General features: G+C 29.2%; 1 protein-coding gene across 1 annotated transcript in view; it reads right to left on the reverse strand.

Moving 5' to 3' along the window:
• LOC111621028 (serine/threonine-protein kinase BRSK2-like) overlaps positions 1–11437 on the reverse strand; it is a 60954-nt gene that overhangs the window by 7771 nt on the left and 41746 nt on the right. The window contains exons 15-22 of the mRNA XM_023363070.1: positions 8127–8287; positions 5431–5465; positions 5301–5352; positions 5125–5237; positions 4945–5051; positions 4809–4866; positions 4671–4730; positions 4368–4585 (exon numbers count right to left, since the gene is read on the reverse strand). Coding sequence (XP_023218838.1) covers positions 4368–4585; positions 4671–4730; positions 4809–4866; positions 4945–5051; positions 5125–5237; positions 5301–5352; positions 5431–5465; positions 8127–8287 — 804 coding nt within the window. The remainder of the gene's footprint in view (positions 1–4367; positions 4586–4670; positions 4731–4808; positions 4867–4944; positions 5052–5124; positions 5238–5300; positions 5353–5430; positions 5466–8126; positions 8288–11437) is intronic.

An 11437-nucleotide genomic window follows, 5' to 3' on the forward strand; every position in this document is an offset into this window, starting at 1 on the left:
TATTAAGCTATCCCAGTATGCATCAACACATGCGCCGGTATTTAAATTAATACAATTTACATATCCTTTGATACAATAATGTTCGATAACTCGTCTTTTTACAAGATTTCTTACTTTGTACAATATTTTAATAATATTTCAGTCAATAATACAATTTGTTATATTGCCATGGGGATTCGGTTCTATTTAGTCGGATTGCCGCCTCATGTTCTTTCAGTCTCACTTCAAGTTTTCTTCCTGTTTCTCCAATATAATATTTCTGTTCCGTACAAGTAGACATCAACCTATATACGACTCCTGCTACTTCTAAAGGATTCCTCGATTGTTTCTCATTTACTTTGTTAATCAAACAAATACTCTTGTTTAATTTATTTCTTTGTTCACCTACTAAGTTTTTTGGAATTTATTAGTTTTAATATTTACAATAACCGATCCCATTATTTTATTTTTATTATTTGTTTACTATCAAATGAATTATTTTGTATTAAGTTAGGATTTTGACAAGGATCACAATATTGCATCCATTTCTGATTTGCTGTCCATTAAATCTTTTGTCAAGACACACTAACTGAGAGATCCAAGAGACAATTGCATACATAGGAACATTCTGACTGCTCTACATGAGTGTTCACAGAGGGGGGGAATGGAGACTTTCTCTCTGGTATTGAGTAAAAAACATTCTAAAAATTATAAATATAAAAGTGAAAGATAGTAACTATATACTTTTGACCTTGGGATGTCTGTCTTTTTGTATGATGCAATACTGTATTCTATTATCTACTTGTGAAGAAACTTCAATAAATTTTCATTTATTTATTTAATTTTTTATATAATTATTTGTCTCCAACTTTTGTCCCCCCTGTGGAAATTTTCTGCAGAAACCTATGCCATTCTATATTTTCAAATGTTCAGTATGAAATATATATGAAAAAGCTGTATTATACTATATTTAACTCCTTATTCCTTCAAATTTATTTTATTTTTTATCTTTCTATTTTGTTACAGAATTGTTTACTTTGTCAAATATTTTCATTTATAAGAAGAAAAATTATATTTATTATTTACATCATTATTATTTTTAACTCAGTTGTGTACTTCCTGATACAGAACCCTTTAAATGATTATTTTTAATTAATTTGCATATGTTTATATGCAATAAAATAAATTAAACATTAATTATTATGCTAGACTACAAATATAAATGATAAAAAATATTGACATTTCAGATAACTATAGTCAAATTGTTAGGGATGTACCTAATACAAGTGGTATTAGTACATCCAATATTTGCAGTAGAATAACAAAAGAGAGCGGCCGGTTTGGTATCTCTGCAACATGAAGGAAAAGTGGTTGTGAATATAAAACAGCACCTCACAATGATATCATTGTTAGTACAGAATTTGAATTAAATTCATCTCGATTGTTTACAAATTATCTAGTATCATTAGTGATACTTCAATGGCGTGTCAAGCTTACAAATATATATTTTAAATGTGTATCAATATTGTTTAGCAAAATATAAAGAAAGGGCTCTATTGACAAAATGAATTTTAATAATCTAGAGAGGAAATTTGTATTGACTTATATCAATATAAAATAAATATTCCACTAAACCATACACAGCAAATACAAAAGAATATCATAAAAAGGTTCTGGAGTTATTGCAGCTAATTTGAAATTCTTGCATATTGAGAGAGGACTAAATAATGATAAATACATCAGAATATTAGAAAGTTATTACTTTTCTTACTATGTGTAATTAATTCCTTTCCTGAAACAACAGTTTACATCATCATCACTCTCTCTCTCAAAAAGAAAAAGAGAAAAATACTAATTATAATTGAAAAGAAAAATAGAATCCATTTAAGATCAGATATACAATAATCTTCATAAAATCACATACACAAACACTACATTAAATTTTGATGCCAAAATACAAGTGCTCCTCAGTGACCAGCAAATAAAATCACCAAAACTAATAGTTGGGTCCAGATTGGCACACACTGGGCCAGCCATATAGAATTTTCCAGGTTTTATTTATGTCTAACACCTAAATTGGGCCCAATTTCTCATAGAAACCCCTCCTCTTGTATTAATTATCCTGACCAACCAAACTAAAAAAAAAATACATGGAAGACGTATTGAGATCCACAAATGTAGATCAATTATTGCTTTGTGTGTGAGGCACATACCCAATTAATAATTAAAGTAACATTAGTTAAATGTAGGACTATTAAACAATCTCTGCTTAGTATATATAGGCCTATAAATCTGTACAAGGATAATGCAAGAAATAATCAAAGAATCTTAAAATGCATGTACTGTACATGTAATAACTAAGTACGTTTTGAAATAAATAAATAAATATTTATTTATTTTTTTGAAAGTGAAAATGGGGGCACATTTTTTGGATTGAAAAATAAAATGAATGAAATGTGCTCTCTGTAAAGTCTATTAAAGAATATTTTAATTCTATTTTCTGTTAAAAGAAAATATTTCTTCAATTTAAGAGCTAAAAATAGTTGGAAAATCATCTTATTTATAATGAAATTATTACATTCTCGCTCCAGTGCTTAAAAAGATTTTGTTTTAAAGAATAAAATTATTTTCTAAATTTCTTATTTAATATTTACTCTCAACTTGTTTGGATTTAAATACGATATTTATAAATATTTACCAATTAAATTTGTTAGAATTGATATGCTTGAAGCATTATAACAGCCCGTATTATTCAAATTATTAATTTTTTCGTTTAAAAATAAATATTAATATATTTAAATACATTTTAATATGATTTTAATTATGTTTACGTTATCAAAATACTTAAATTTTTAAATATTTTCGCTGCAAAAAATAATAATTTTAATACATCCGGGTAATAAGTACCGTTTTTTGTTAATAAAAAAAAAGGTAAAAATACCCATTTTTTAATACTTTTTAAACATTAAAAAAGAATTTTCGAAATTAATTTTAAAATATTTCGTGTAAAAAGATATAAAATTCCGGAGTATGATGATATTTTATTTATAAGAACGTAGCCTAATTTTTTAATACATGTATCTTTTTTTAAAGGTATTCTTCGCACGTCCTAGCTCTACAGTAGATAAACTTTAACAGATTTAAATATAAGATTAAAAAATATATAAAATAAAATTCGGAAAAAGTATTGAGAGTGACANCCAATAAAAATATTTCAAAATAAAAAAAAAACTTGTAGATATATTAAACTGCACTTTCTAGTGAAGAATTCAACAGAGAAACTGACAGTCCCTCGTGTTAATAAGTTACATACTCTGAACCTAAGCAGTTTTTCCTCTCCTCCTCCCACCTCTAAATCCCTCTATTTTATATATACAAAACGTTAAATTATCTGTACCAAAACCCTAAAAATTGTGGGCTTAGGGCATTATCTATGTAAGAATGGCGTGCTTATTAAGTTTTAATTAATAATAATTACAATGTTTTTAATATGTAAAAATGGAGAAATTTTAATGAAAATCTACTAAAAAGTATATATCGGAGTGAATAGTAACTTGAGTAGTGAAGTAATAGTAAAGTTCAATGACCGTTAGTGATTCCCCCCAAATGATAGTGACCTTTAAGTTATTTTTTTTGTTGGAAGATAGTTTCGAAAAATAATTTAATGACTTTTGCGAACGTACGATTAGAATGCATCATTAGGATTACCATTTTTAAATGAAAGATACGCGGAGTCGTTATGTTTTGAATTAAAATGTCGAGTTGGAAGCTCGCTAAAATAAAAAATTCTAAGTTACAGTATATGTGAATGTGGATTATAAAGTAATTAAACCTTTTATACTTAAAATTTACATTATAAATCGTATAAAATATATTGAAAGGAGCCGTCTTATACTGAATAAGCTTGCAGCTGAAAACACCTCAGTAGAAACGAGCGAAAATTATTGTGACATCATCACAATGCCAGGCTGCAATTTTTAATTTACTTAATTTAAAATATATGATCTCGATCTCAAATTAATAGTGTTTTACCCCTGTACATCATACTTTTCCTGATAACAACAGAGTCATGCCGGTCATCTAACTCCGTTCTGGGGAATTTTTGAATTGAAATCACATGACTTCCGGTGTAGACTGAAAGTTAATAAATAGTTAATCGGGGCCACCTGTCCCTACTCTTTCCATATCTGGTCTCGACTTTCATCTATCTAACACCGTTCTCGAGATTAAAGAAGAACGACAGTGGGAATTTATAGTTCTATAATTTTTTTAAATCGCAGCCCAGTTATTAAAGTATATATTTTATACAATTTACAGTAAATAAACGGAAGAATCGCGTGTATTTTTTCCTTTATTTTTAAGTGATATCTGCGGATATGTTAACTTACTATGCAATTTCCTACGATGGAAGCGCGGGCTGCCAAGGAAGCTATTACGGATGGTGGAAAGACGAGATTTCCAATATGGTTGGTTGAGATTCGGCGAACCGGGCGGGGTACTCAATGGACTGTCTTCGGTCGGTCCTCGAGCTGTTGGTTTAGGAGAACTGAGAGGAGACACCGATGGACTGGAGGAGTGTAAGCAGCTGCCGCTTCTCCTTCCCCTTCTATTCACAGAAAAATCAATTCACTATAATTGGAAACCTCTTCACATATCCAGAACCAAGATTATAAAATAGGAATCCCACTTACGCGTATGGATACCTTCGCGTCGTTACGGGAGATCCTTCTGTCAACAACTCGAACGAGTATCTAAGAACGACAGTAACGACAATTAAAATTGTTTAATTACTCTGTTTATATGTATATGTATATATAAAAATGTATTACTTGGGGCCTGCTCTTCCATTTACTTGACAGGTATCTACCCTCTTTCTGGGAGGATCGGCTGTCGGAAAAGTAATGCAATAGTCAGATTTTAAATGTGGCAATTTATTATTTTTTGAAAATATTAATGTTTTCTCACCCGATTCCGATCGATTGCGTATGATGACGTCTGTTTCGTCTTCGTACGAGGGTTTTCGTTTCTTGCGATCCAGGAGCAGGAAATAGATGACTTTTTCCGTGTTGTGGCTATGGAAGAAATCAATTTTGTCTCGAGAACAGTGTAAAAAAAAGCTCATACACCAATTAAAATTTCGCTTACGTTTCGTTTAGTAATTCTTGAAGTAGTCGTTCTTTATCTTTAAAACAACCTAGGGACGTCATACTGGATAGTACATCGGGGTCTAAGTCGTCGACTGTTGGTATGATGTGTGTCTGCAATATTTACGTATATTAAAAACGGACTTAGTTATATTCATAATTTAATAAATAACTTACTTGTACGACTTCTTTCATGGGTAATTCTAACTCTAACTCTGTCTTGTTTCCTCTAGAAATATCAATAAATATCCAATTATAACACTTAAATTATGTATTGTCGAGTTATGAATAGTGAATCTGTACTCACGCCATCACCCATGGGTGCTTAGTCACATCTGCTAACTATAATTTTAAAAAAAAGGAAGTAAATGTTAAAATATGTAAAATTTTAAATCACCTTCAATAAAATTAATTTAATGATGAACAGCATTTAATACTTAAAATATAAATTCAATTATTATTATTATTATTGTTGTTGTTATTTTCCGATTGTATGCTCATTTCTATCATTTCTAGAAGAGACAATGCATTATATATATAAAATTCTCATGTCACTTTATGAACTAGCTAAAGTTAAGTCGTTGGATGGAGACAGCTGCTGAATCATTTGAACTCTCCCGTATCGATTATATTCCTGGCCCTGAACATTTTTATTTCTTATCGTAGTCAATTGCAGTCTATCTACGACTTTATCAATTATATCTGTCTTCCGACTTCCTAACTCCCTATTTATTATACAACTAACTCTCGATTATTCGTTCGCAGATTATCCGTGCAGGAGGAAAGACAAAAAGCGGGAAAGCTTCGGCAATTAATCTTGCAGGTTTGATATATGAGAAACTCGTCCTACAACTCCTTTAACTGCTTCCAAACGTATTAAATTTGTCGACTTTGCATAGTTTCCTGCCTAAATTTGATTATATTAAAGATATAGAATTATTAAAATACAGTTCTAAACCATGATTAGAGTATAAAACTAGTGAAAATTTAATATTTTTTTGGAGAGATATTGATGAAGTTTTAGAGCGCGAATCACGTGTAGAATAATAATGAATTCTGTTAAATAAGAGCATCTTCCGAAAATTTTATCCTCTTATTTCCTTCATTTTATCTAAAAATTTATGAATTTTAACACACGCTAATGCCTTTCATAATTATCAACTGGCAGACTGGAATGTAATGACTTTTATGGCAGCTATATATATTTTCAGTTTAGGCTTGCCGTCAGCCGGCTACTACCTCCTAATTTTTGAGTCTATACTCTAAAGTTATATTGTTCTGCGACTTCATACAAGTATACGAAATATTTTCTGCCGCTGTTGGCCTACAGATAAGAAACGTAAATACATTTCTCTGTCCATTAACTTTCTACCTGTCTATTAGTAAATGTATATGTTTATACACCTAATAAAACGAATTGAATCGGGCATCACACGGAAACTATCAGAAATTTACTGGCAGATAATCGGATAGTGACGCTGTAAAAATGACAAAAATGAATACAGAGCAAGATTTAAATGTCACGACACAAAACCTATTAAAATTTTTTTAAAAGGTCTCTCGACTTTTATCAACTTATTGATCCGAATTTTGTATTCAAAGATTCTCTCGTCTCTCTATAAACGGAAATAGACTCAATTTCCAAAGGGCCATAAAATGGTTTACTCTTCATTAAAAACAAAAAAAAAAAAGTCGATAAATAAATAAAATCCGCATGAAACATTCTGACGATTTCTAGGAAAGTTTCAGAAAACTTTCAAAAATTGCTTACAAATTTCTCTAATCTTCATCACATACTGTGTAAGAATTTAGCTTTATATTGGTTTTTTAATTCGATCCGCATGAAATATTTTCAAAATTTTGATGCATTAAGCCTTTAACCGCGCTAATTTTAACATTATCTTCGTTTCTTCTAAAAGATTTACGCTAATTTCAACACTCCATTCTATTTACTCTACTTCAACGTATCGACTCTCATCCTAGTCACGCCATTTCTACTTATCCACGCTGCTTCTACGTAACAACCCCCGTGCATGCCGTTTCTACATATCTACCTATCCTCGCTGCTTCAACCTATTCGCTCTAGTTTCAACTTATCGACCCTTATCCAGCTGCTTCAACGTATCGACCGTTATCCACATCGTTTCAAAGTATCTACGTATCCACTTATCCACTATGCTTCTGTCTTCAAATTCCTTCGACTATCCACCTTTTAATCCACGCTGCTTCTACAATATCTACTTCTATCGACGAAGTTTCTACACGCTACCTTTACGTAAACAAAGATACCGATAAAGTCCAAACAAGAATATCGATTAAGTCCAGATAATGACTGAATTCGAAGAATAATTTCAGTTCCAGTTATTAATTTTATAAGGGGAAAAAACTTTATAAACATTCCTGAAAATTATTAGNAAACTATTTTCAATTTGATCAATTTTCTGGAACGTTTACAATCGTTCTATAATTGAGCCAATTCAAATTTAAAACGGTTCGAACATTTTTAAAATCAAAATAGAAAATCTTCGAAGTCAACTACTTTAAACCCCATATCTCCTGCACCCTTATAGCTATCGAGACGCAACCACCATAGTGCACGAATGGAGACTTGGGGCTATTACCACATACAAACACCATTCATGTGCAATTTGTAGTTTTGGCTGAAAAGTGAAATATAGGGACACACACTTTCCATTTTTATATATATATATAAAAATGGAAGTGTGTGTCCCTATATTTCACTATACTGGGATAGCTTAATATACAATACTTTTGTACTCTATTAAGCTATCCCAGTATGCATCAACACATGCGCCGGTATTTAAATTAATACAATTTACATATCCTTTGATACAATAATGTTCGATAACTCGTCTTTTTACAAGATTTCTTACTTTGTACAATATTTTAATAATATTTCAGTCAATAATACAATTTGTTATATTGCCATGGGGATTCGGTTCTATTTAGTCGGATTGCCGCCTCATGTTCTTTCAGTCTCACTTCAAGTTTTCTTCCTGTTTCTCCAATATAATATTTCTGTTCCGTACAAGTAGACATCAACCTATATACGACTCCTGCTACTTCTAAAGGATTCCTCGATTGTTTCTCATTTACTTTGTTAATCAAACAAATACTCTTGTTTAATTTATTTCTTTGTTCACCTACTAAGTTTTTTGGAATTTATTAGTTTTAATATTTACAATAACCGATCCCATTATTTTATTTTTATTATTTGTTTACTATCAAATGAATTATTTTGTATTAAGTTAGGATTTTGACAAGGATCACAATATTGCATCCATTTCTGATTTGCTGTCCATTAAATCTTTTGTCAAGACACACTAACTGAGAGATCCAAGAGACAATTGCATACATAGGAACATTCTGACTGCTCTACATGAGTGTTCACAGAGGGGGGGAATGGAGACTTTCTCTCTGGTATTGAGTAAAAAACATTCTAAAAATTATAAATATAAAAGTGAAAGATAGTAACTATATACTTTTGACCTTGGGATGTCTGTCTTTTTGTATGATGCAATACTGTATTCTATTATCTACTTGTGAAGAAACTTCAATAAATTTTCATTTATTTATTTAATTTTTTATATAATTATTTGTCTCCAACTTTTGTCCCCCCTGTGGAAATTTTCTGCAGAAACCTATGCCATTCTATATTTTCAAATGTTCAGTATGAAATATATATGAAAAAGCTGTATTATACTATATTTAACTCTTTATTCCTTCAAATTTATTTTATTTTTTATCTTTCTATTTTGTTACAGAATTGTTTACTTTGTCAAATATTTTCATTTATAAGAAGAAAAATTATATTTATTATTTACATCATTATTATTTTTAACTCAGTTGTGTACTTCCTGATACAGAACCCTTTAAATGATTATTTTTAATTAATTTGCATATGTTTATATGCAATAAAATAAATTAAACATTAATTATTATGCTAGACTACAAATATAAATGATAAAAAATATTGACATTTCAGATAACTATAGTCAAATTGTTAGGGATGTACCTAATACAAGTGGTATTAGTACATCCAATATTTGCAGTAGAATAACAAAAGAGAGCGGCCGGTTTGGTATCTCTGCAACATGAAGGAAAAGTGGTTGTGAATATAAAACAGCACCTCACAATGATATCATTGTTAGTACAGAATTTGAATTAAATTCATCTCGATTGTTTACAAATTATCTAGTATCATTAGTGATACTTCAATGGCGTGTCAAGCTTACAAATATATATTTTAAATGTGTATCAATATTGTTTAGCAAAATATAAAGAAAGGGCTCTATTGACAAAATGAATTTTAATAATCTAGAGAGGAAATTTGTATTGACTTATATCAATATAAAATAAATATTCCACTAAACCATACACAGCAAATACAAAAGAATATCATAAAAAGGTTCTGGAGTTATTGCAGCTAATTTGAAATTCTTGCATATTGAGAGAGGACTAAATAATGATAAATACATCAGAATATTAGAAAGTTATTACTTTTCTTACTATGTGTAATTAATTCCTTTCCTGAAACAACAGTTTACATCATCATCACTCTCTCTCTCAAAAAGAAAAAGAGAAAAATACTAATTATAATTGAAAAGAAAAATAGAATCCATTTAAGATCAGATATACAATAATCTTCATAAAATCACATACACAAACACTACATTAAATTTTGATGCCAAAATACAAGTGCTCCTCAGTGACCAGCAAATAAAATCACCAAAACTAATAGTTGGGTCCAGATTGGCACACACTGGGCCAGCCATATAGAATTTTCCAGGTTTTATTTATGTCTAACACCTAAATTGGGCCCAATTTCTCATAGAAACCCCTCCTCTTGTATTAATTATCCTGACCAACCAAACTAAAAAAAAAATACATGGAAGACGTATTGAGATCCACAAATGTAGATCAATTATTGCTTTGTGTGTGAGGCACATACCCAATTAATAATTAAAGTAACATTAGTTAAATGTAGGACTATTAAACAATCTCTGCTTAGTATATATAGGCCTATAAATCTGTACAAGGATAATGCAAGAAATAATCAAAGAATCTTAAAATGCATGTACTGTACATGTAATAACTAAGTACGTTTTGAAATAAATAAATAAATATTTATTTATTTTTTTGAAAGTGAAAATGGGGGCACATTTTTTGGATTGAAAAATAAAATGAATGAAATGTGCTCTCTGTAAAGTCTATTAAAGAATATTTTAATTCTATTTTCTGTTAAAAGAAAATATTTCTTCAATTTAAGAGCTAAAAATAGTTGGAAAATCATCTTATTTATAATGAAATTATTACATTCTCGCTCCAGTGCTTAAAAAGATTTTGTTTTAAAGAATAAAATTATTTTCTAAATTTCTTATTTAATATTTACTCTCAACTTGTTTGGATTTAAATACGATATTTATAAATATTTACCAATTAAATTTGTTAGAATTGATATGCTTGAAGCATTATAACAGCCCGTATTATTCAAATTATTAATTTTTTCGTTTAAAAATAAATATTAATATATTTAAATACATTTTAATATGATTTTAATTATGTTTACGTTATCAAAATACTTAAATTTTTAAATATTTTCGCTGCAAAAAATAATAATTTTAATACATCCGGGTAATAAGTACCGTTTTTTGTTAATAAAAAAAAAGGTAAAAATACCCATTTTTTAATACTTTTTAAACATTAAAAAAGAATTTTCGAAATTAATTTTAAAATATTTCGTGTAAAAAGATATAAAATTCCGGAGTATGATGATATTTTATTTATAAGAACGTAGCCTAATTTTTTAATACATGTATCTTTTTTTAAAGGTATTCTTCGCACGTCCTAGCTCTACAGTAGATAAACTTTAACAGATTTAAATATAAGATTAAAAAATATATAAAATAAAATTCGGAAAAAGTATTGAGAGTGACATAAAATATATTATTAAACTTTAAAAATTTTTCCTGCTTATTTTGGTATTACCTATAAAAATATTTCAAAATAAAAAAAAAACTTGTAGATATATTAAACTGCGCTTTCTAGTGAAGAATTCAACAGAGAAACTGACAGTCCCTCGTGTTAATAAGTTACATACTCTGAACCTAAGCAGTTTTTCCTCTCCTCCTCCCACCTCTAAATCCCTCTATTTTATATATACAAAACGTTAAATTATCTGTACCAAAACCCTAAAAATTGTGGGCTTAGGGCATTATCTATGTAAGAATGGCGTGCTTATTAAGTTTTAATTAATAATAATTACAATGTTTTTAATATGTAAAAATGGAGAA

Source organism: Centruroides sculpturatus, unplaced genomic scaffold (assembly GCF_000671375.1).
Source record: "Centruroides sculpturatus isolate CEXI.00-Female unplaced genomic scaffold, Cexi_2.0 scaffold245, whole genome shotgun sequence".
Taxonomy (NCBI): domain Eukaryota; kingdom Metazoa; phylum Arthropoda; class Arachnida; order Scorpiones; family Buthidae; genus Centruroides; species Centruroides sculpturatus.